Here is a 25,218-nt window from a genome sequence, read left to right on the forward strand (position 1 = left end):
CGGGGTCCTGCCCCTGGTCCCGGGGTCTGTCTCGGTGTCCATCCCAGGGTCTGTCCTGCTCCCGGGGTCCCGCCCGAAGCCGGGGTCCCGCCGCGGGCTCTGGCGGGCGGGCTTACGGCGCCACCTGGTGGTGGTGGCTGGGCAGGGCTGGAAGAGGCGGCAAGGGCCAGGCGTGCCCCGGACGGAGAGACCCCAGGTGACACTGGGGTGGAGCCGTTCTTACCTCTCAGTTGGGACATTTGCAACCAGGTAAGGTTGCTCAGGGAACCAGACAATCTGACCTGGAATTATGCCAGGGATGGGGCATCTACCACCTCTCTGAGCAGCTTGAGCCAGGGTCTCACCACCCTCAGTGTAAAAGAACTTCCTGGATCTCTCCTACCAACCCCGACTCTCTCAGCCTGCTCTCTGTCCCTCTGATCATTGCTGTGGCCTTCTCTGGTGCTGCTCAAGCAGGTCCATGGCTCTCCTGTGCTGAGGACTCCAAAGCTGGACCCAGCGCTGGAGGTGGGATCTACACCAGAGTCAGAATCCCCCCCCCCCACCAACCTGCTGGTCATCTTCTTCAGGATAGTTTGCTTATTTTTTATGGCTTACCTAATAAAATAGGAGCACAAAGTAGCAGGCTCTGTTTCTCACAGACAGCCTGAAAAAAACATCCTAGGCTGACACCTAGGAACACAGAGAGGGTTTCAGATGGATGCCAAACAATACATTTTGCAGTGAGGTGGATTAGGGTTTTTACCCTTTTCCAACCCCAAACTTCAAGTAGGGTTTTTTTTTTGCTTGTTTGTTTGGGATTTGTGTGTGTGGGGGGGTGTTTGTTTTGTTTGGGGTTTTTTGTAGTTGTAAAACACATCTGAGTGATCATACCCTAAAACCTGTAAAAAAAACTAGATACAGGTCACTCTGTTCTCATTTTGTTTGGTCCAATTATATAATAGATCAAGGACTTGTAATTATTTTTTGACAAAATTATTCTGTTGGGTCTTATAAATTGTCTTAGCCAAGCTGCTTCCTGGGCATCACCTACTTGTGAATATGCAAGACAGAATTGTTCTAAGATATAATGGAGAACAGAAGGCTCCAGGGAGACCTTAGAGCAACCTTCCAGTACCTGAAGGGGGCTACAAGAGGGACTGTTTGCAAAGGTCTGCAGGGATAGGATGAGGGGCAATGGTTTGAAATGAGAGAAGAGCAGATTTAGTTTGGATGTTAGGAACAAGTTCTGCACCATGAAGGTAGTGGAACACTGGAACAGGTTGTCCAGGGAGGTAGTTGAGGCCCCATCCCTGGAGATATTCAAAGTCAGGCTGGATAAGGCTCTGAGCAACCTGATCTAATGGAGGATGTCCCTGCTGACTGCAGGGGGTTTGGACTGGATGACCTTTGGAGGTGCCTTCCAACCCAAACCGTTCTGTGATTCTAGGATGCTATATGTATTGTTTAATCTGAAGACTAATGAAACACTAATAATACAATTAAGTGCTTGGTAAGCATAAAAGGATTTTGTTTCTCAAGCAGATAAAGTCACTTTATTTCAATGTTAGTCATACAAACCAGGGGTCAAACAGAAGCATCAGTGCACTGAGAGACAAACAAGAATTCCCACATTAAATAAATATTAGATTGTCAATAGTTCTGATAATTTTTATAGACATGCAGTTTGTGCTTGCTCCATCAAATAGGTGCAGATACTATTTTTCCTTCTTCTTACTCTGTTCTTCTTTCCATTTCTCCAGATAGCACTTAAGAATGTTGTTTAGCTGCTGCTCACACTGGCTTACATGTTGTAATCCATTTTCCCGTCCTGGAAGCAGCAATAAAAACAGGATAATTACATTTCTCTTTGCAGCATCCATCAGGTAATTAGTCTGTGGTGATGTGAACATCTATTCCCCAAGCTGATCGAATGGCTGCAGTGGTTCTGCTTGGAAAATCGTTCTTCAGAGTTCAACCTTGATGTCAACCAAGCAGGTAGATAAAATAATGATTCTTCTGGTCCCTGTTGTTGCAGATTCATTATCAGTTGCTTCAGAGACTGCATGCTCCCTTTTGGTAGTATCAGCTAAAGTAAGGCTCTAGCCCCTTCAAAAGGGGCTGTGCCTCTCTGGAAAAGAGCCTCACTGGGTACCCTGGGGAATTAGGTTCAGCCAGAGTTTATTGAATGCACTTTAGAGTTTTGAACACTTCTCCATTTCTCACCTCTCTAGCTCAAAGTGCAGAGATAGGAACTGTCCCATTTCACAGGGACTCACTCAAGTGCAGTGAAGGAGCAAACTATGGCCTCTCATCCTACATATGTGCACCACAGAGAGGAGAAAGATTCACAGAACCAAGAGGGTGTTCAGGCATTTTAAAGAGCTATGCTGCTGCTCCTAGCAATGCTGCAAGGGGTGGAGACAGGCACTGTAAGGCAGCAAGAAAAGAAAATGGAAGGCCCATTACTGGCTAACAACTGCCCTTTGGGTATAAAACCACTTTGCAGATAAACTGCAAACATGCAGCTCACACACATGCAAATCTTTGCCTTTGCCTTTATTTTATATGTGATAAATAATGCTGTTTTCACAGAATCACAGAATGGTGGAGGTTGGAAGAGACTTCTGGAGATCATCCAGTCCAACCCCCCCTGCTACAGCAGGGTCACACAAAGCAGGTTGCCCAGGATCACAATGGTCAGGTGGGTTTGGAGTCTCTCCAGAGGAGACTCTACAACCTCTCTGGGCAGCCTGCTCTTGAACTGGGGAGCCCAGAACTTGACCCAGTACTCCAGCTGTGGCCTCACTAGGGCAGAGTGAAGGGGCAGGAGAAGCCTCTTGATGGTACATAATGTGCACACTCTATAATGACACACTATCTACAATATATAGCAGGTATACACCATAAAGTGTATTACAGATAGTTTAAAATGAGCTGCACCGTTTCAAAAGCAGAGGAAAGCAAAACTTACCTTTGCAGTGGTGAATAACTCTTCCCCACAGCCTGTTCTTGCTCAGGCAGGCCAGATGCCCAAGGATCAGCAGGTGTCTCTTTGCTCTGGTCAGGGCGACGTTCATTCTCCGCTCTGAGTCTATGAAGCCCATCTGCCTGCTCCTTACACATGACAGAATGATGACCTCCTTCTCAGCCCCCTGGAATGCATCCACAGTGGACACCTGGACAGCTTTCATTTCAAAAGCCTCAGAGTGTGCCCCATGAAGCAGGGTCTGGATCTGCAGACAAAAGGAATGTGGATGGTGAGGAGTTGTGCTCCGAGCGGAGACACTCAACAGCCTGAGTCCACACACGATGTGAAGGGATAAATGGAGCCTACCTTCAGAAGAAACTACTGCCTTTAAGAGAAGTGGTTTACTGATGGTAGATTACACAAACCTTACACATCTGTGACTTGTAAAGGGTGATCACACCGACTGCAGACCCTTGGATCCCACTTGCAATCAGTGACTGGATGAGCTTGACTGTGAAATGAACTTCTGCCATGTTATAAAAGCTGTTGTCTCTTTCCATCTGGGAACAGGGGAGAAGAATTCCAGTTTACCCCTTGCAAACGGAAACAGAATGGAGGTCAAACTACAATACTGACTTTTTAGGTAAGAGATGTTAAAAAACTTACTTGCTCAACCCCATTGACACTATAAAAACACAGTGTTGGAAGCCAGCGCAATAAAGGACTTCTCTCCTTCTCAGAAACACCATCTATCAGCTCTCCTCCATAGAACAGCTCATTGGCTATGGCACTGATGGCAGGGTGGCATCGATACTGCGTCCGAAGGAGGACTGGCTTATGTCCCTAAGGGATTGGGATACAGAAAAGGTGACAGGAAAAAGAGTTACTACATACTTTGCAATGCCAGCTAGGTGTAAAAAGAAAGGAGAAAGTGGAAACAAATCCTGGTGGCTTATCCTTCATGCATTCACTCAACACGGGTTAGAGCAAATACTGCAGCCCCTGGTTCTTCTGCCTGGATTGGACAGAAGGCAGAACCCCGGGGCAGGTTTTCAGCTGTTCTTGGTTCACATTTGTTCTGCTTACAAATCTCCATGCACTGTGAAAATGACATTTACAGAGAAATGCACCAGACTGGAGTCTGCTGAATCAAGCCCCAGGCTGAGACACTGATCCTCTGCCAAACCAGAACTCCCTACAGTTTCATCCTCAAGACGTGGTCAGTAGTACTCACCATTAAGCAAAGCCGGTCAAAGAGAGTCTGCTCCAGCCCCTTTTCATGAACACTCTCAGACCCTGGAATAGTTGGTGGTAACTGCTTGGGGTCTCCAACAAGGACTAGCTTCTCACACTGGAACCTAAAGTAGAATGTTTAAACATAAGAAACAAAAAGGTTCTAAAAAGGATGTCAGACTATTCTTAACAACAGAGCCCTGGAGCAGGCTGCCCAGAGAGGTTGTGGAGTCTCCTCTGGACAGATTCCAAACCCACCTGGACATTGAGATTCCGGGCAACACGCTGTGTGAGTGACCCTGCTTTAGCAAGGGGTTGGACTGGATGACCTCTAGAGGTCACTTCCACGCCCCCCTCCATGCTGGGATTCTCATTCTGTGAATGTGTGTGCTGTGTTTATATATCAGAGGTTGCTGCTTTCCACCAGGCTCCCTTCCCCATCACCCTCTTTCCACAATTAAAATAATGTGGTTGCTCAGGAAAGCCAGCTAAAGAAAATGGAAACTCCAGGAAGGCAGCCAAGAGCAGGCCTCAATTCAAAATTACTCTTCTTGCTTTCTTAAGGTGACACCTTGGAGTTCATGTTCTTAAAAAGACATGCAAATTTAGTAATTATTTGAGGCTGTGGCACTGCTAACTGAAGTTCTTTGTTAGAACACAAGAGGAAGGCTGTACCTTGCAATAGGAAGGAGAGAAGCAGGTTCAGTCATCTGGCTGCACTCATCCAGCATCACTACAGGAAACTTCAGACTGTTCAGGCATGGGAAGGGGCAGGCAGCACAGGTCACTCCAACCACTTTTACCTTGGTTATTAGCAAGGGGGAAATGGGTAGAGAAGAAGTTCAGCTCAGGGAGCAGTTAATCTCTGTGCAATATGTCACCATAGCTGCAGCAGTAGAATACACTCAAGTTGATTCCCAGTTCTGCTGCATCATGTGTCATGCTCGCTGAGTATCAACAAATTGTATTCCATGTCCCAGTATTCCATTCCAGCACAGTATTGAATTCCACCTCCAGCACAGATCTGGATCAGATGTTACCATTTCTTACTCTTGGGCTGTTTCTGTGTTAGAATCATTCACAGATTCATGTATTTTAAGACCAGATCTGGCCTGAGAGAGAGCTGGGATTTTTTTGAGTACAGGACCAAGAAGATATTTCTACAGGAAAGGTACTACCTGCTGAAAAGTTTCTTGTAATGGGTTTGAAATTTTCCTGGCAGTTGATACTCAGTGCTGGGATAGATTTAGCTCAGTCCTTGTCTTTTGCCTTCACAACTACATAAATTTTAGTGTCAAGGTGACAGCACAGACAAGCTGTGCTCAGAATGCTTTTGCTGAGCCGTATGGATAAGGTACAGCAAATCCCCACCCCTCCATCCCATCACCCTTGACTGTACCTGTTGCAGTATAGCTTTATTGGTCCCCAGTTTATGTTGCTCAATACTCTTCTTTACATATATTTTCTCAGCTGGAGTTAAATCTTCTTTCAAGAGAGCAAGAAGCTCTTTCAGCTGCTCACTGTCATTTCCTGAGCCAGCATGCAAACTTCAAAGAGATTTTATAACATGATTGACAATAATAATGCTTTCAGGGTTTGGTGAACACCCAATATAGATAAATTACCTTACTTTATACACAACAGTGTCCTAACCTATCCCAAATCCAGCTGACATAGACTTGGATGTTTTAAAAGAGACCTTTATGCCACCATCTCAGACCTTACCACCCCACCAGAGACATACATGGAGTAAATGTCTTCTCCAAGTACACAGCTGGTACCAGAGCAGAACAACTGAGAAGTTTTTAAGTCTTTGAACATTTTACATCCTTGGTATTTGCAGGGAATGGAAATCTAATCTTTGTTACTCTTGAACTTCACTTTGTTCTCTCAAATTGTGTTGAAAATACCATGTAGATTGCTTGCTTTTAAGGGAAGGACAAACCTCAGAGCACTACAGCAAAGATAACTTGGGGAAGTAGTCCTGAATTCATGAGTTGTTAACTATCAACTCTCTATTAAATTTATGGTTACTTCCTCCTAGTTCTTACCCCCACAGCAGTCTGGATCTATTTGAAGTGTCTGTTTTGCCTTTCCTTCTTCTGTGAGCTCCTAAAACTGCCATTATTTTGTTCTCCTCTGCTATTTCCCATTGAAAACCATTAGACCTCTTGAGGGACATCCCCAAATCAAGGTAGAATTTCTCCACCATGTGAGTGAGACAGCCATGACACCCTGAGATAAGCATATTGCAAGCACATTTTGAATTACTTCCAAACAGTACTTTTACAGCCTACATACCACCATCAATCTTAGAACTGCTTCAGATCCCTCCAAGAGGAAGATTCTTACCTGTGAGGAAGGATTGCTTTGGTGATTTTCCTAATGCTTCCCACTCTGATAAAATCCTCAAATCCAAGATCAAGGAGACTTCAAAGAAAGAGAGAAATGCTGATAAACATTACAGATACATAAGTAAGAACATTTGAAGCATTCAAAAGTGGTTCCAAAAATGTTACCAGACCTTTCAGAACACAAACTTCAGTGGTTAACCAGATGAAGTAACTTGGGCCACACAATTCAAGTAAATCAAATGGCCTCATGATTTGCCTCATAAATGCTTATTGCCTTTATGGTTTTCCTATCCTAAACACTCTTCCACTTTTGCTTTCCCTTCCTTCCTTTCTTTTACTTCATTCCTTCCTTTTACTTTCCCTGCCTTCATTCCAAACCCCGAGTTTTATTTCATGTTAGCTTCATGCTGAAGCTTCTCAAGTCTGACTCTTTGCCTCAGCCTCTCTCTCCATCCTTCCTTGCCCTGTTAATCTTCCCTGGAAATACCAACACAATTATCTTTCCCAGACAAGTGCACTTTTGTTCTTGGAAAAGCCTGTGAAAATCTCGGCACCCTACCCCAGCAGTATCCTGTCAACAGCAACATTAGTAGAAGAAGCAATCAGAAGTTTCCATGGAGTTGGCCTTGGACCTTCTGTAGCTTCACTTCTTTCAAAGAGCTGCACTAGGAACAAGATGACCACAGACAGCAGATAGCTCTTGCCAGCTCCAAACACACCTGGTATTTTGGAGGAAAAGGATAAAGCTAAAAGAGAGACCTTTCTAGAAGGTACAGTTTTTATCCATTGTTATGCCTTAAATTTCTCTTATGAAATAACATCTGGTTCCTGTAAAACACTGCACAGCAGCTCCAAGTACACAGGAGCAACCAGTTGCCTTACACTGCCTGCAATAATTTCACCAAAAAAATCTGAAAGAGGGGAAGCTGAGGTGGTTTTGAATACATGCAGTAGCTAGGGAGGCTCATCAACACATAAAAATAACATAAATATCTGCATGCACACCCCTCATACCATGTCCTCAGGTACAGAATAAGGAATTGGAGAGGTGAAACAAAGATAGAAGGAAGCATAAACCAGCCAGGAATAATGTGTAGTAGAAAAAACCAACACCATATGACAACTTAGCAAAGCTGATACGTGGCAAAAAGTGAGTTCAGTGTGCAAAGAAATAGGAAACACCAAATAACTGTGGTCTTTGTATAGATCTTGCTGGGAAAGAACTCTGTGCTTGTGGAAAATCCTGCAGAAGGCAGATGCAAGCTTTAAGGATCTAAAGGTCTGAGCTGGTAGAAGGGATGCTGGAATGCATGCTATCTTATCCATCCTTATCAATATTTAAGAGGGCAGGTGTCAGGAGGATAGGTTGGACTCACTGCTGTCCGGTGACAGGAGAAGTGGCAACAGGCACAGACTAGAACCCAGGAAGTTCCACCTCAACATGAGGAGAAACTTCTTTGCTGTGAGGGTGCTGGAGCCCTGGAGCAGGCTGCCCAGAGAGGTTGTGGAGTCTCCTTCTCTGAAGAGATTCCAAACCTGCGTGGCCATTGTGATCCTAGGCAACCTGCTGTGGGTGACCCTGCTGTAGCAGGGGGGTGGGACTGGATGATCTCCAGGGTCACTTCCAACCTCCACCGTGGTGGGATTTTGGGGTAATGTAAAGGTCATCTTTTGCACTACATTTGCAAGAAGTCAGCATTTGCCTAGACATCTCTGTAAGTCTGGAACTGTAAATATCTGCTTAAGGAAACAAGTCTGGTTCATCACAGACCACTAACACTGGCATCAGCCATTAATCAGCACTTGTACAAAGAGACTAGCAGCAAATGTCACAATTATTTGCTACATACCACGTATGATTGTGACAGGGAGGGTCTGATGTTCTTCCCCCGAACTGCTGTTTTCACATGAGGTCATCGTCTGAGCTATCTGAATCAGTGATGCTGCTTGATCAGGGTTCAATGAGAACATCTGGATCATATTTGTAGCTAGTTCCATTGCCTCTTCAGTGCTGACAGGTCCAGACTTCATGGTGTGTTTCAGGCTGATGGCAGGTGGAATAAACTTTCTTTTGTTGACTCTCTTGGTAGCATTTTCAGAAGCAAAATCCCTAAGAAAAATAGAGTGGTCAGAAGCAGGTGTGTGATTTGGGTCTCAGGGCTCTGATACTCTTGCTCACCTAACACTGAGGCTTTGTGATTAACAATTGACATAATGAAAAGTTGCTGCACCATGACATATTCCTGCCCCTTAGTACTTACAGAATCACAGAATGCTTTGAGTTGGAAGGGACCTTAATGATCATCTAGTTCCAACCCCCTATCATGGGTAGGGACATCTCCTGCTAGACCAGGTTGCTCAAGGTTTCATCCAACCTAGCTTTGAACACTTCCAGGCTTGGAATCTCCACAAATTCTCTGGGCAACCTGTTCCAGTGCCTCACCACCCTCATGGCCAATCTAAATTAAGCTTCTTCCAGTTTGAAACCATCACCCCTCATCCTGTCACTAAATGCAGTTCCTCCCCAGTTCTGTAGCCCTCTTCGAATACTGGGAGGCTGCTTTAAGGTCTCTTTTCTTCCAAGCAACTCTAAAATGGGTAAGGAAAAAAGAGTTCTCCTGAACCCTCCTGAAGCATCTACATTAACTTTATGCAGATCAGTCAGTGACTGTACATCAGTCTAAAGGCACACTAATGCCCAGTGTCAGTCTCCAGGTTGTAAAACATGGGCTGCAGGTAAGTTTTAACAAAAACCCCCAAAGCTTTACAATCAAGTTAGAATTAACCAACCAATACAATTTCATTTCCACAGAAATGAAAAGTGCATTGTCAACAGTTCATTCCTCCTTGCTGATTTTGGGTTTTTCTTGTCACTGTCCTGGTTTGGCTGGGCTGCAGGCCATTAGCAGTTTGGAGTCAGCCAGGGCAGCTGTCAGGAGTTGGCTATGGGTGTGTCCCACACCATGAGCATCACCCTTGGTATAAAAGGGGAAGTTTGCTGAGGATGGGACTCTTCCTGATCTTGTTTTTTTTTCCCCTTCATCTCCCAAGGACTGCTTTCCTCTTTGTTGTGGCTGCTGTATGGTCACTGGGGTGAGTACAACTTTATATACCTTACACAGCCATTGGGATCAGTTTGGCTGCTTCATTAAGTTCACTTTCTTTGCAATCTGTGGGCCTTCACTTGATCTCCCTTCTCTGTTGGGCAGGAGTCACTGGGTGATGGAGCAACTGATACAGATCCAGGCTAAATGGAGACACTTTACAACAGGGCAAACTCAGTGGGGGTTTTATTTGGGTTTTTTCCCTTCCCTCCTGTACCTATTGTCATGCTGCTGCACCACTGCAACAGTAACTTACTTTTTCAGTAGATATGGTGTTAGTGGTAATGAAGATGGATTGAAGTGCTCCTCCATGTTTCTTAGAGATGTCAGCTCACCACTAGCATTACAAACCAGCAAGGCATGAACACAAGCTGAAAAGGTCACCAAAAAATGAAGTGGGGGGGGAAATGAAGTTAGACAAAAGTTCAGCTAGATAAAGAAATTACAAAGTGCCACAAGAAAAATTAGAACAGTTGTTTCCCCCCTCAAGTCTGAATGATTTGGTGTAGCACTCACTATTTGATCTCCAATTTGAGGGGCTGTAGCCTTTCAGGGGTAGCAATTCCATTTCATTGTTGGAGGATGGTCCAAAGAAAGCAGTATTTGCAATGAAAGTATCAAGGGGATCAAAGATCAGAGTCTTTGAAATGACCCAAATATCATCTGTCAAGAAAAAATAACAGTTCTCATAAGCTGCTTTACTGCTGTCTTTAAGAAAATGAAGCTGGACAAACCAGCTCAGCATTTACTAGGCTGCAAATGGCCTGTGGAATTAGGGGATGTTAAAGCCTCAGTAAGAGTTCAGTTCTCAAAGGGATAAACATTTTCCACTTCCAGGACTTACTGTGTGAAATGGATGGTCAAGTAAAGCTTTCTCCATAGATTTTTCTCCTTAGATTCCAAATGAAAGCTTTAAAAAGGCACAATGTGGCACAGACAAATCCTTCTGATGCTGAAGATTTGCTTACCTTTGCTATAGAGAGAAGAATGCTCCTTCCTGCTTAGTTTGAGGTATAGTTTGGGTTTGGAGTCCTCCAGCTCAGGTGTGTTCATAAACTTCTTGAATTTACTATACCGCTGGCTTTGAGTCTCAAAGGCTTTCCTGGTGAAGTGCAATTGTGACACACAGTCTGTGAACAATTTGGATTCACCAGCAAAAGGAAGCAAGCTCCACAGACTGAACCAAATGACAGAGCACAGCTCAAGCTGGTTGTTTATAACCTTAACATTACCAAGCTTTAAATATGTTTTTCTTGGCTGAATACAAAAGAAATAGTTACAACCTTAATTGTTTCCCCTACGGTAAGGCAGCACAGAATAGCCCTTCAGACAACTTCTAACATTAAAATTAGAATCACTAAGAGATTAAAATTCTCTTAGGAAAGACTAAATGAGCAGGAATTCAAATGCAACAATCACAAGAGACTTCATAAAGCAAGGGACCAAGTTGTTGATGCATCAAAAGAAGTGTGGCCAGCAGGTCAAGAGAGCATTTTGCTCTGCTCTGGTGACGCCTCACCCTGGAGTACTACATCCAGCTTTGAGCCCCTCAGCACAAGGAGGATGTGGATCTGATGGAGCAGGCCCAGAGGAGGGCCATGAAAATGATCAGGGGATGGAGCACTTCTGCTATGAGGACAGGGTGAGGGAGCTGGGATTGTTTGGCCTGGAGAAACAAAAGGCTCCAGGGAGACCTTAGAGCAGCCTGCCAGTCTCTGAAGGGAGCTACAAGAAGACTGCAGAGGGACTGTTTGCAAAGGCCTGCAGGGATAGGACCAGGGGCAATGATTTGAAATGAGAGAAAAGCAGATTTAGATGGGATGTGAGGAACAAGTTCTGCACCAGTGGTGGAACACTGGAACAGGTTGCCCAGGGAGGTAGCTTTGGCCCAGTCCCTGGAGATGCTCAAGGTGAGGCTAGAGAAGGTTGTGAGCAACCTGCTCCAGTGGAGCTGACTGCAAGGGGGTTGGACTGGGTGATCTTTGGAGGTTCCTTCCAACCCAAACCATCCTAAGCAGTTTTGACTCTTGAAGAGTGCTGACCTGAAGTACCACTACTGTGAATTTTACTCTTAGTAATTTGGCTTTTACATTTTCTACACAGAACCTCTCTAAATACACTTGGTACAAGTGCCTGTTAAATGCTGCTGAATCCAGAGCTGCTGGGATCTCTACAAACCCTGCGACTCACAGCACTTGAGCAAAAGCACAGTGTTTCAGAATACCTCACCAAAAGCTGGCATCCCTCATAGAGAGAGATCTGTTGACTTCTAAGGTATGTCCCAATGCTTTTTATATCCTGAAGCACTGCAGCTGGTCTGGATTTCATCTGTGTGGGGTTCACATCTTCCATCCACTTGAAGAATGAACACTGCTCAGCTTTTGGGGCATCACAGGCATAGAACAAACGACCCTAGGGAAGGGAGAAGACCAAAAGACCATTAGCATAGTAAACCAAGCCAAAACAAAGCCAAGAAGTGGAGCAGTGCTTGCTGCTATAGAAATAATCAGAGAAACCTTTCACAGAACCAGAATGGTAGGGGTTGGAAGGGACCTCTAGAAATCATCCAGTCCAACCCCCCCTGCCAAAGCAGGATCACCCAGGGCAGGTCACACAGGAACATATCCAGGTGGGTTTTGAAAGTCTCCAGAGAAAGGGACTCCACAACCCCTCTGGGCAGCCTGCTCCAGGGCTTCAGCACCTGACAAAGTTTTTCCACTTGTGGTTTTTAGCCCAACACAGCAAAAACACAAATGCATTTCCAGAGCTTTGAGCTTCTGAAGCCAGTGTGTGTAACTGTGCTTTACAGAAATCCCCTATAGTCTAGTAAAATTAAATTGGCTCTTTATATACATAAAGCTGTTTGTGTGGACAAAACTATATCAACAAAACATCCCTGCCTGTGGCAGAGAGGTTGCAGCTAGATGATCTTTAAGGTCCCTTCCAACACTATTCTGTGAACAGTTCTGGACAGTGATTTCTAACACATCACTTTAACTAGCAATTGTAAATCATACAGAATTGGCCTGGAACTCAAACAGCCCAAACCTGTAAAGAAACAAGGAATAAAGAGCACCTTGTTTTGCCCTTCCTTTTTGACCATCACCAGCTTAGCAGGCTGCTTGTGGTTGCAGAGTGGAACACAGCTTTCTTTGCTCTCACTTTGCCCCTCTTTTGGTGAAAAGTAGAATGATATATCCACTTTGGAGAGAGCATTGTGTAACCTTTGTGATGACTCAAAGAGCAGGATGTTTAATTGCTCTTGATATTAAAAAAAGAAGAAGAAGAATTAGTACAGCCTTAATGGTTACACACATACACAACATCCAAACAAATGTGATTCCATTTGAAACTTTCAGTGCCAAATGTGAATCAATATTTCCTGAGTCTGAAAAGAAGCTATGTAACCTGCAAACTTCTCTGCAATTCATTTGTTTGCACTGCCTTGCATTCATTCAAAACACAGTAGGTACATGACTCCAAATGATCCAAATACTAAACTGTAAAAATACCTCCCCCCACCAAAATGTTAACCAGGGACCTAAAGACTGCTAAGGAAGCAGGAAGTTACACAGCTGAACAGCAGTGTGCTGGTCTGCTGGTTTGTCTGTGCAGTTTTGGCTCCAGAGTGACCATATTTCAGTACATAAATCCAAACCAAAACACACACAGTTGTTCCAAGAGATGATGCTGATGCTTTCTCTCTGTCCCTGCTTTGTGAGGCTCCAGAAATCCCCTGTTTAAAAATGCCAGCAGCTTGCAGAGCACGGAGTTAGACATACCTGTCAGAGCTGCTTTGAAAATCTGCTTGTAGTGAATGTGAGACTGAAACACAGTTGGTATGGAAATCTGTCTCTTGGGAAGACTGCTGTGTTTTACTTTATCCCCAGGAGGAAAAGATAACTCAGGAATTGCTATGGCCTAGAAAAGGAGAAAAATGAACCATTGAAACTTGAGTGAGACCAACTTTGTAAATGCCCACTGTACAGATATGTCAAACTTGCCAATTTCTCTTTTTATGTTCTCTTCTGTATTGTGCTCTCAAGAAGTACAAGTAAATAGAAAAGGGAAAAAAAAAATACAAGCCCTCATTCTGCAAGCAGAAGTTTGAGGATGACTGTCAATGAAGAATCAGTTTTCTCAAAGCAAAATACAACTCTCCACCCCAAATGTTTGCAGACTTAACTCTAAGTACAGGAACAAGTATTTATATTTATTACCAAAACATTGAATGGTTTAGGTTGGAAAGGACCTTGAAGATCATCTAGTTCCAACCTCCCTGCCATAGGGAGCTACCACTAGCCCAGGTCACTCAAAGCCTCATCCAACCTGGCCTTGAACACCTCCAGGGAGGGGGCAGCCACAGCCTCCCTGGGCAACCTGTTCCAGTGTCTCCCCACCATCACTGTGAAGAGTTTCTACCTAATCTCATCTAAATCTCCCCTCCTTGAGCTTCAGTTCATTGCCCCTTGTCCTGTCCATTGCAAGCCCTTGTCAAAAGTCCCTCCCCAGCTTTCTTGCAGCCCCCTTCAGTGACTGGAAGCTGCTCTAAGGTCTCTCTGCAGCCTCCTCTTCAGCCCCTACTCTCTCAGCCTGTCCCCATAGGGGAGGTTCTCCAGCCCTCTGATCATCTTTGTGGCCTACTCTGGACTTATTCCAGCAGCTCCATGTCCCTCTTATGCTGGAGGCACCAGAGCAAGAATAAAATGAAGTAGATTTGGAGCTACAACATAGACCTTGCACTGTCATTTAGGATGTACCATGAAGATAAAAATCTGCCCCTTGACAGGCAGCCTGCATTTTATCGTGACAACAATTAAAGCTCCCCTCTTTCAAAGGCTTTAGAGGGAAGGAAGCAACTTGGAATCATGTTGTCAGATGTGTTACAATGATGCTGATTTCACAGTTAAAAACATTTATTGGAAACACCTTCTTACCATTTATACATGACAAAGCAGCCCAAAAGTTTTAATTTTGCCTTCCTGCCATCAGCATCCAGATTAAAAATCTAAACCTGGCACTGTGTGCACCAAAGAATTACCTGTGACCAACATCAGCAGCTGCTGCTCTGGAGCTGAGGCTTTTGTGTCACTATGTATGTAGAACATTTCACCTAATTATACTGATAATATCTTGCAGGAAATCAGATAAATGCAGTTACTTTGCCCAGAAAAATGGGTTTCTGTCAATTACAACTGTATTTGCTTGACCAGTTACACACCTGGCTGTCTCCTGTTACACTCTGGCAGCTCAGATGACTTAACACCTTTTGTGTTGCTTCAGCCAAAGGTGTCTGATTTAAGTGCAGAGAAAGTGACTTCCTCTCTGAAATCAAATCCTGGTTGCTGGCATTCGGACAGCATTTGCCAGGCATGCTCTTTGCCGTCTGTAGAGCACTATTCTTTGCAGTACTGCTCTCTCCTGTGTCACCCAGCAGCATTCCAAGGACATTCTCAGCACAGATGTCATCAGTCACTTCCTTGTCATCACTGTTTTGAGTTATCAAGTCACACTGAGCATTGTTTTGATACTTTAGCCACTTGCTTTGTCTGTGCTGTGGAGTCATGTTAGGGTACACTGGTTGTGCAGATTCCCTTTGTCCATCTTCTGTATACTCTCCAAACACAGAGGTTTCATAATTTCTGTCCTTGGGGCCAAAAGCATTGATAGGAAATACCACTGACTCCTTGCCTAAATGGGCTGCTGAAGAGCCAAAAGATTGCTGGACCTCCTTGTCAGCTGGATAAACTGCATCAGGAATCATCTCAGTGGCAGGAAGAGTGACAAATGGACTTCTTGTTTTAACCATGGGTTTGACTCTTGAAAGGTTGCATTCCTCTGGGTAGCTGGGTTTCTCCTGTGCTGTAGGGCAAACACATCTTACAAGCCACTTGTAGCACTTATGGATGGCACATTAACCTCAGAGGTACAAAAAAACTAAGAGGAGGAAAGAATTCCAAGTTCTTCCTGCCCCATCTTCTAATTGGCAAGCTCTTTGTAGTGTGCCTGTGCAGCAACACACTGCATTTCCACACAATGTGAGGGATTTCAGCCTTGATCCTTTTAATACTTGGATCACTACATTCAGAACAGGTGGAAATAAAACATTTTTGTGGTTTGGAGGGCATTAGTTTGATATTCTTGGTAGGTCAGGGACAGCTGCCAGCTGGAAAAAAACCAGCTTAACATTTGCTGCTTATTCCCCAAAAGATCACCCCCAATACTGTGTGTAAATTAATAATAAGCAATGTAGATAAATAGGCTTCTAGTATCACAAGCAGCCTTTTGACTGAATTCACTGCCAATAACAAATGACAGTCATTGGTACGTGTCAGCTGGCCATGGGTCAGAGCACAGCTGAGTGGGGGGAGAAGAAAACTAAAAAGAACATAATTTTAAACATAACTATGGAATAGAATCTTAGCTTAGAGACTTCCCCCCCACCCCAAACTAGAGGTTGGTTTTTCATTATAAATTTAAATCACTCTTCTGAAGTCACTTTCAGAAGACTATAAAGGGCAGGAGGCATGGAATTTAGGACTAATTCAGATGATTTGGAAAACTTCAAAATTAAAGCTGCACATCCCCCTGTAAACAATGAGACAAGCACAAACCCAACTCTCATTACCCAGACATAGCTCAGTGTATTTCAGAGCCATGGGAACTGCCTGTTGTACTGCAGCTCACTGTGCTTCAAAACCCCTCACAGACTTTAAAGGGAAAATATTGCAAAGTGCATTTATAAATTTCTTACTGAAATACATTTCTGGAAGTTCTGGGTCACTTGGCAAGATTCCATGTATCAGGGGCTCCTGGATGTCTCCAGTAGTTCCTGAAGCTGGAGAAACTGTAGAGTATGGATCAAGTGAGGAAGTCAGTTCTGCAGATGGAATGATCTAGAGATGAACAATTAATATATGAAATGAATGACTGGAAAAAGAATTTGATTATAGGGTGTTTTGGTTGCTTCTCTCATTCTAAACCATCAAAAGCTCTTCACTGAGAGAGTCATTCACCATTGGGATGTGCTGCCCAGGGAAGTGGTGGAGTCACCATCCCTGGAGGGGTTCAAGAGGGGATTGGATGTGGCACTTGGTGCCATGGACTAGTCATGAGATCTGTGGTGACAGGTTGGACCTGATGATCTTTGAGGTCTCTTCCAACCTTGGTGACTCTGTGATTCTGTGAAAATTCATAGATTCTCAGAATGGTTTGGGTTGAAAGGGACCTTAAAGATCATCCAGGGACACCTTCCACTAGCCCACTAGCCTCATCCAGCCTGGCCTTGAACACCTGCAGGGAGGGGGCATCCACAGCCTCTCTGGGCAACCTGTTCCTGTGCCTCACCACCCTCACTGTTAAGAATTTCTTGTTTAAGAGTTAAGAGAAAAATTTCAAAGCTAAGAAATTGCTGCCATGAGACACAGGGAATAAAGCTCCAAAGATCTGGAAGCCAGAGTCAATCCACACCTTGTCAGGTTGCCATGAAGTCCACTGCTTTTCTCTCCAATCAGAACATGCAGGTGAGCCTGATACTGCCCACGGTGGAACTTCAGAACACATGTTCAATGCCAGGGCTAGGGGAAACACACAATGGACAGAAGTCATGCAGGGTAATTGTGAGGTGAAGCTCTGCCATTCTACTTTTACTTCCACTCACGGGACTGCTCCAGGCCTGGCTCTTCCATAATGTTTGACTTCTGAAAAGTCTCTTTTCTGCTGAAGCTGGTATCATCCTCATGGAGACTTCTAGAGCCTGGAAACTGACAAAAAGGGTTAGGGAAAAGCTGGTTAGAAATGAAACTGTTAATGCTCTGTCAAAACAGTATCTTTGTATAAAGCTTATTGCTAAATCTTATTTCCAAATAGAATTCTTCAGGATCTCAAGCCCATTCTGGAAGTTAAAAAAAAAAGAGATTTCATTTCATTCATACCTAAATACTGACAGAGGTACTGCATAGGGAAAAAACAAAAACATTTGTATGTCATCTTTCTTTGCATCCAGAAGGAACAGAGGTCAAGAGAGGGGAGTCTGCCCCTTTATTCTGCTCTGCTGAGACCCCCACTGCAAACACTGCATCCAGTTCTGGTGTCCCCAGCATAAGAAAGACACAGAACTGTTGGATTGAGTCCAGAGGAGGCCACAAAGATGATCCAAGGGTTGGAGCACCTCTGCTATGAGGACAGGCTGAGGGATCTGGGGAGCTTCTCTTCTCAGCCTGGAGAAGAGAAGGCTTCATGGGCACCAGGGAGGTGGTGGAGTCACCATCCCTGGAGGTGTTCAAGAGGAGATTGGACGTGGCACTTGGAGCCATGGTCTAGTCATGAGGTCTGTGGTGACAGGCTGGACTCGATGATCCTCGAGGTCTCTTCCAACCTTAGTGATACTGTGATACTGCACCTTAGAGCTGCCTTCCAATACCTGAAGGGACCCTCCAGGAAGGCTGCAGAAGGACTTTTCCTGAGGGTGTCTAGAGACAGGACAAGGGGGAATGGTTTGAAGTAGGTTCAGACTGGATCTTAGGAAGAAGTTCTTCAGTACGAGGACGGTGGGACTCTGGAACAGGATGCCCAGGGAGGCTGTGGATGCCTCCTTCCTGGGGGTGTTCAAGGCCATGCTGGATGAGGCCTTGAGCAACTGAGTCTAGTTGAGAGGTGTCCCTGCCCATGGTGGGGAGGTTTGAGCAGCTGTCTTTAAGGTCCCTTCCAACCTCAGCCATTCTATGGTAATACAAGAAGGAAAAATTTACCCCTTGCTTTGGAACTCTGTACCAGTTACACACCAAATTGTAAATCCAGTTGAGGTGACTATTTTACTGCTACAGGAAACAATCATCATCAAACCCTCTGCATCTTTTCTCTGGAAGAAAGCTGTTTAACATCACACATTAGGACCAGGTACACTTTTTGAAGTGAAACTGATGAAAATAAACCCAGTTGCATCTTGCAAATGCACCGTCCTGTGACAAGGATGAGTAACAATAATGGTCTAACTGCAAAGTTCTAACCACAAAGCACTATGTGGTGGTTTTTAAACTACATATATATATATGTGATTGTAGCATTCTAGAAATTAATCCTGCATTTCCAGGATACTTTCTTCACTAAGGTCAGTAATAACTTGGAAAATAAAATGGGTTTACCTGTCTGAAGTCAGAAAAGACAGAATTGCTTGAAAACAGGGGTGACAGAAACGTCTCAGCTGCAAACTCTGGATTGTCTGGGTACTGCTGCCATCCTGGCTGTGAGCAGGGAGCTCTCAACATGACCTCACTAGCTGCTGATCCTTTTACTTTGTGCCCTTGAAATGCAACAGGCTACACAATATATTGCAGTTATTAACTGAAAATAAGCACTGGTCTGGAAGTATTTTACAGTCAGCAGAGGTACTTTTCAAACATACAACAAAAAGAATCTGTTGGAAACTGCAGGAGAGGGGAAAAAAAAAAACATTTATGCTTTCCCCTTTCTCTTGCTCTCCTGCAACTCAGCAGCAAAAAAGTTTTTGCACAAATCACTGTCAAGAGAAAATTGATATTCTGATGTCATATCTTTAATCTTCTTTTTATACTGTCAAATTGGGAGTTTAAAACCCTCAGTGGAAAGCATCCCCCAGGCAAATGTACTGAGAAGTGATGAGAAGCCAATTATGAGACTGATTAAATATTTATTAGGACTTCTTGTAGTATATTGGATGAGGGCTTGAGCAGTCTGGGCTAGTGCAAAGTGTCCCAGCCCATGGCAGGGGGGGATTGGAACTGGATGATCTTTAAGGTCCCTTCCAACCCAAACCCATTCTATGATTGCAAAAAATAAACCATTGAAGTGAAATGTAAGAAACTCTGCTCTTTACACTTCAGTTCCACAGAAATTGTACCATTGGTTGGCAGTCAAGTGTCCCAGGGTCTCTTTGGGCTGCTGCTGCTGGTAGAATACGTTCATCTGTCTTCTGTAATAAATTATCCATGCAGTTGGGCTGCACAGAAAAGTACCAAAAAGCTAATTAGTCTAACAATTCAACCATTGAGAGTGAAAAGTTAAGCTGTAGCTAGTTTTTATACATAAGAAAGCATTTTAAAATGCAACCCTTTTTTTTTTGGAGGCCAGAACAATCCAGAGCAGCATAAGAAACTGTTTGCTTCTCAAATGGGAGAGTGGGGGGGAAATAATTCAAAATCTTTCCTTCACTTTGGACTATTAATAGCATTGGGGGAAAAAAAATCCAATGTGAAGCATCAAGTACAAACAGATTTGTCAGAGGATTTCAACCCAAGTGCTAAAACTCCTAGGAAAGCCATGCATTCAAAGAGGTAGTAAAAGAAGAAGTAGATGGTATAAGGTGGGGTAGGGAAGGAGCAGACATGCTGATGTGATATTAAGCATAACTAAATGTTACAACTGGCATTACATTTCTTGTCATGTATTAGCCCCTTCTGAGCATGTATTGGCAATAGGGTCTGGGAGAGGACATCTGTTTACCATCAGCCTCTTAGCCTCTAAGCAATTTCTAGCTGAACCCCTAACAGTTTCATCAGTCAAGAATTTTATTCAAGAAGCCTCGTGGAAAATGAGTTTATCATCTTGTAGAGACAGATAGAGGCAGTCAAAAATTGATTACCAGAAGGCCAGAAGAATCAAAGTATGAACAGGAAGATGCCTCTACACTTTCTGAGTAAGGCATTTCTGTAAACTGTTCTACAGCTACAAGAGATGGAAAAGCATAGTAAGTTACAGTGCTCTTTACATGAAAACATCTGCACCCTTTACCCATGCAAATAAGTGCACAGTCAGGCTTTAGCTGAGCTAAAGCAAAGACACAGACTTGGAGTTTGAAACACTAAAAATTGCTATAAGGGAACCTTCATAGCACATCACTCCACAAGTATGGTTGCTGGATATGAGCTGTCCAGCAGGAGGGAGAAAAGTACAGGAGTCAAAGAAGTGCAATCATACAGAATTCACTTTAAAATGGAAGCTGACCTAACCTTCATCTTTCACAAGGGGTTCAAATATCTCCTTAGAAGTCTCTGCTTCAGGTAATGTGCTACTACTGTCCTCCATCTTTTGTAAGCTTTCTAATGCTGTGCTGTGTTCAGTTAAAGCTCTTATCAGAGCAATGTTGTTTACCAAATCGGGGAGCTCTGAGGAATTTTCAGCCATCACTGTACACTTCAGGTAATCCATTCCTATTCTGTCACCTTTGCAAGCTTCATGCAAGGCATTTGTGCTCTCTGCATTTCCAAACTTGGTTTCACCTATTGCTGTTTCCTCTGAAGAGGAGTGGCCTTGTCCTAAAGGATAGATAGAACTTCTGGGAGTGAGAGGCTCTTCCTCATCTGCAATGACAATTACCTTTTGATGGTGTTCTGGAAAATACTGGAGTGAGTCACAGCCAGGATCTGATCTTTGTGACAGAGCCAGCAAAGGACTGTCTGGTTTAATGTCATCACTCTCAGTAACCCCCAAGTGTCCTAAATCAGCACCTGAGGACTTCACACATCCAAGCTGTGTAACATCTTCTTTGGTCATTTTGGCCATTGCAGAAATTACTCTGCTGGTAGAAACACATGAAATACTTTCCCTTGTCTCAAGCATGCTGGCTTTAGGGTGACATTCATTAACATTTGTGTCACCAGGCAAAGGATCTGAGTGCTTGCTTTTTACCCATGACATGCCATTAGTGGTATGGGCTGCATAGCCATCAAAATCCCTCTCACTGTTTGTTGCTTCAGTCCTTAACTGACTTTCATCCCTCTCTTTTACATTGTGTCCATCACCCAGAAGCTCCCCTTCAGTTCTGGTCTGGTTTGCAGAGTCTTCTGCAGCTCTCCCTGCTTCTCTGATGTTGCTGTCGCAAAGCTGAGATGGTTTATCTGCTGTGCAGTAATTTCCATCATTCTCTCCATCAAGTGTTGAACATTTGGCTTCATTTTTACTGTGTGTCACTACTTCAGAGCAAGAATGAAATCCCAACACAGCATTTTGTACCACATCTTCTCCCTTTAGGCAATCTGGGTGTTGTGAAAGTCTGTCTCCTTCAGTGAGCTTATCCACTTCTCTTTCACACGAGTCTTGATTGTCTGAGTCATTAAAATCAAAAGACTCCACTAGATTAAAGCTAACCTCCATCAGTTCTTCACCTGGACCACAGTCTTTGTCATGTGCACTGAATTCCTCCTTCACAACTCCCATTTCAGTCACTGTTCTGTCCACAGAGAGCTCCAGGTCATTGGGCACTGCTTCTGAATTTTGGCTTGACTGAAGCCCACTTTGCAGCTTCACAGATGAATCCTCCTGAAGATCACCAGTCACTGAATGCTCCCTGTATCTGGAGAGATCTGCTTCAAAGGTGGTTGGACTTGATGACCATGCAACATCCCCTGAGGATGGGACAAACTGACTGTCACTCGTTGTGACAGTCATGGTGGATTCAGGTGGGAATAAACTACTGGCACTGCAGGGATCTTGTAATTCTTGACTTAAATTCTTTGCCTTTTGCTCATGTCTCTGTCCTGTAAATTCTTTATCCCAAGGTTGTTCAGCTGAGTTTGAAAGCATTTCAGCATTCCATTCCTTTTTACCATTTGCAGTTCCCTTTGTAAAAGGCAAGGGCTGACCATTTTGAGGGAGCCTTTTGGCAGGGTCACCTGTAAAAGCAGGTGAGATTGTGCTTTTTTGATCATACAGAATGTCTGCCTCTTCTGATGCCTGAAACCTAGGAAGACACTCTGAGACTTGAGATGTTGGTTGCTCTCTGCATCTTTGTGCTGGTTTAGACTTCAAAAGAGCTATTATCTGTGCTGTGCTTCTGATCTTGTGTGACACTGCCCTGTGATCAGCTGTCTGACCACTGGATTGGTTGTGCCCAGCAATTAGAGGAAATTCTGGCTTCACAATGGACTGACCAGGGTTTTGCTTCTCCACCTCCACACATCTATCAAGAAATGGAGCTGAAAGCAGTGAGGAGAGAGACCTGTGTTCCCTGCCATTAGCCATGCACACATCTTCATGGAAGCCTGCAGGAAGATTTGCATCTTCATCCTTCTTGGAAATAGTAGAAAATAATGGAGAGGAAATATAGAAAGTGGATGGCAAAGTACCCTGACACTGCTTTGGTAAAGGAACTGTTGCTAGGCTTTCTCCATCTTCCATTGTTGACATCTTCTTTTCAACTTGCCGTGGCACTCGGAAGCCCTAGGAGAGAATTTGGTAATTAATCAACTTCACATTTGGTAACCAAATAGTGGAAACAGGACACACTCCATAAACCATATTGTGATCAAGCAGCACCTGACCATTCCACAGACTACAGAAATACTCTCAAGCCCTTGGGTAGATTCAGACTGGATGTTAGGAAGAAGTTCTTCACCATGAAGGTGATGAGACCCTGAAACAGGTTGCCCAGGGAGGTGGTGGAAGCCTCATCCCTGAAGGTTTTTAAGGCCAGACTGGATGTGGCTCTAGGCAACCTGATGTAATGTGAGGTGTCCCTGCCCATGTCAGGGGGCTTGGAACTAGATGACCCTTGAGGTCCCTTCCAACCCTAACAATTCTATGATTTGCACTGCAGACACAGCAATAGCAATTTTGCCAAACCAACCAGATTTAGTAAACTCCAGGAAAAACAGCTACCAGTAACATATTTTAGCTTATGGTTCCCAAAAAATCCAACCAAAAAAAACCAAGAAGACATTATCTAATTAGCAGTCATTGAAAGATGTGCCTCTTGTGTTTTAAAGTGCGTGTTAACATCAGGCAGAGCTTTTGAAACAAAGACATACTGTAAACTTCCTCTTCAAGCCAACAGACAGATGTCTTGGAGGCAGGACAGCAGGTTTCACACCATTTCTATCCACTGCTGGAATTTCAGCTCTCCTTGGCTGATCTTCAAGAGGTTTTTCATTCATTTTTAGTGCTTCAACTGTGATCAAATACCGGTCACTTTCCAAGCTATCTCCAGCATTCAGCTAGAAAAGAGAGAGCAGCAGTGTGAACACAGTGGTGCTATAAAAGAAACAAGAAGTCTTCTAAAATACTTCAATGTCAAAACATCTGAAATCTATACCCAGTATATCACTTCAAATAGGCTAGAAAGGACTAGCACATAGCTTCAAGTTGTGCTTATTTAATACATCACTCATATTGGTGCTTATTTAATACATCACTCTAATTACTCTGCTTTCACCTAAAAGGAATACAACTCCATAAAACTTCTACATTAGTTCTGGACTTGTCAATAAATGAAAGGTAGTTTTTGCTTTCCATTTTTTACACTGCAGCAGATCCTCATATCCACAATAAGAAAAACTACTTTAGTTTTCCTACTTTCATATCCACACTAAGGGGGGAAAAAAACCCAAACTCAGTAATCAAACAAGTTTGAAATGCTTCCTGAAACAGAAAACTACAGTCAAGCATAAGAAAATAAACTTCCAAGAAAATATACCTGAGAACTGATAAAAATACTCTCCAAGCATTGTCCTTTATCATCAAGCAAGACAGCCTGGAAAGAAAAATTGAATTTTAATTGATTTTATCTTACAGATCAACTAGACTGCCACTGACAGCAGGTGATACTAAATCCAGAGGTTAAATTAAATCCAGAGGTTAAATTAAATCCAAGTAGTTCACCTTATTTCTGCCAGTTCTAATCCTCAGAACTCCATCTTGCCATGTTTTGGACTTTTTCATTTTTTGGTGAGTGTATAATACCTGTTTTAAATGTGAAAAAAAAGATTGTAATAATAATAACAACCAGGAGGAGAAGAAAGAAAATAATGAACTAATAAGCAGCTGTAGTATCTTTTAATTTATTTCTACTTTCACACAGCATTAAATATCACTTACAGTAAATTCTTGAGAATCCATCGCTCGGGCAAACAGTCGTCCAACAGCTTAGTTAACAAATATTCACATCCTCAGACAGCCTGAGAGACAGGCAGATGTTTAAAACCCACCAGAGCTGTGAAGGAAATATACTGACAAGAAAAGAGATGTTACTTCCCTTTTTCTATTTTTCCCCCCTCCAAAAAAAGAGAGCTACATGCAAGACAGTGCCAAGGCAGTAGAGTAGAGCTGATGGGGAGGCACTTTAAAGAGAAACCTTGAAAGTAATCTAACAAAAAATGGTTAAAAATGTTTGGTTTGGGTGTTTTGTTTGTTTTAATAGATGTCAACATATTTGCTAACTTGCACAGGAATTAATTTAAAGAGGTGGCTGGCAGCTCTGCAAACTCCATAGCTGATGTGGCTATTCAGAATTCACAAAGTATTGTAGACATGTTTATTTGAAGCAAAAAGGGGGGGGAAATAAATCACTGAAGCTACTGAGCTACTAACAGAGTAATTTTATTGCAAGCTTATTGAGTCCAGACTTGCCCATGCATGTTTAATTCATGTTAAAGATAACTGACTCTCAAAACCAGCTACCCATGAAGTGAAGCCTCTTTACATATTTAAAATTAGATCACAGTAACTTTTAAAATAGCTTTTGATGATGAAACCAGGAGCAAATCATCATAAAAGCAACAGCAGTGCAATGAAATTGATGACAAGACACGAGGTAACACTGTCAGCT

General features: G+C 43.4%; 1 protein-coding gene across 1 annotated transcript; it reads right to left on the minus strand.

Moving 5' to 3' along the window:
* Positions 1–1,697: 1,697 nt before the first annotated feature.
* ZGRF1 (zinc finger GRF-type containing 1) lies at positions 1,698–24,509 on the minus strand. The gene is made up of 28 exons (XM_054172628.1): positions 24,489–24,509; positions 24,273–24,353; positions 24,088–24,144; positions 23,423–23,608; positions 20,627–22,835; positions 20,260–20,342; positions 19,519–19,617; positions 18,785–18,958; positions 17,302–17,404; positions 17,112–17,218; positions 16,396–16,537; positions 14,863–15,503; positions 13,424–13,562; positions 12,718–12,902; positions 11,866–12,053; positions 10,610–10,743; positions 10,158–10,304; positions 9,898–10,012; positions 8,388–8,647; positions 7,097–7,256; positions 6,536–6,613; positions 5,583–5,730; positions 4,859–4,986; positions 4,185–4,308; positions 3,617–3,793; positions 3,376–3,510; positions 2,954–3,215; positions 1,698–1,810 (listed from the first exon to the last, which is right to left on the minus strand). The coding sequence occupies exons 1-28, from the start codon at positions 24,507–24,509 to the stop codon at positions 1,698–1,700; spliced, it is 6,396 nt and encodes a 2,131-aa protein (XP_054028603.1).
* Positions 24,510–25,218: the final 709 nt, after the last annotated feature.

Source organism: Dryobates pubescens, chromosome 24, assembly GCF_014839835.1.
Source record: "Dryobates pubescens isolate bDryPub1 chromosome 24, bDryPub1.pri, whole genome shotgun sequence".
NCBI classification, from domain to species: Eukaryota; Metazoa; Chordata; class Aves; order Piciformes; family Picidae; genus Dryobates; species Dryobates pubescens.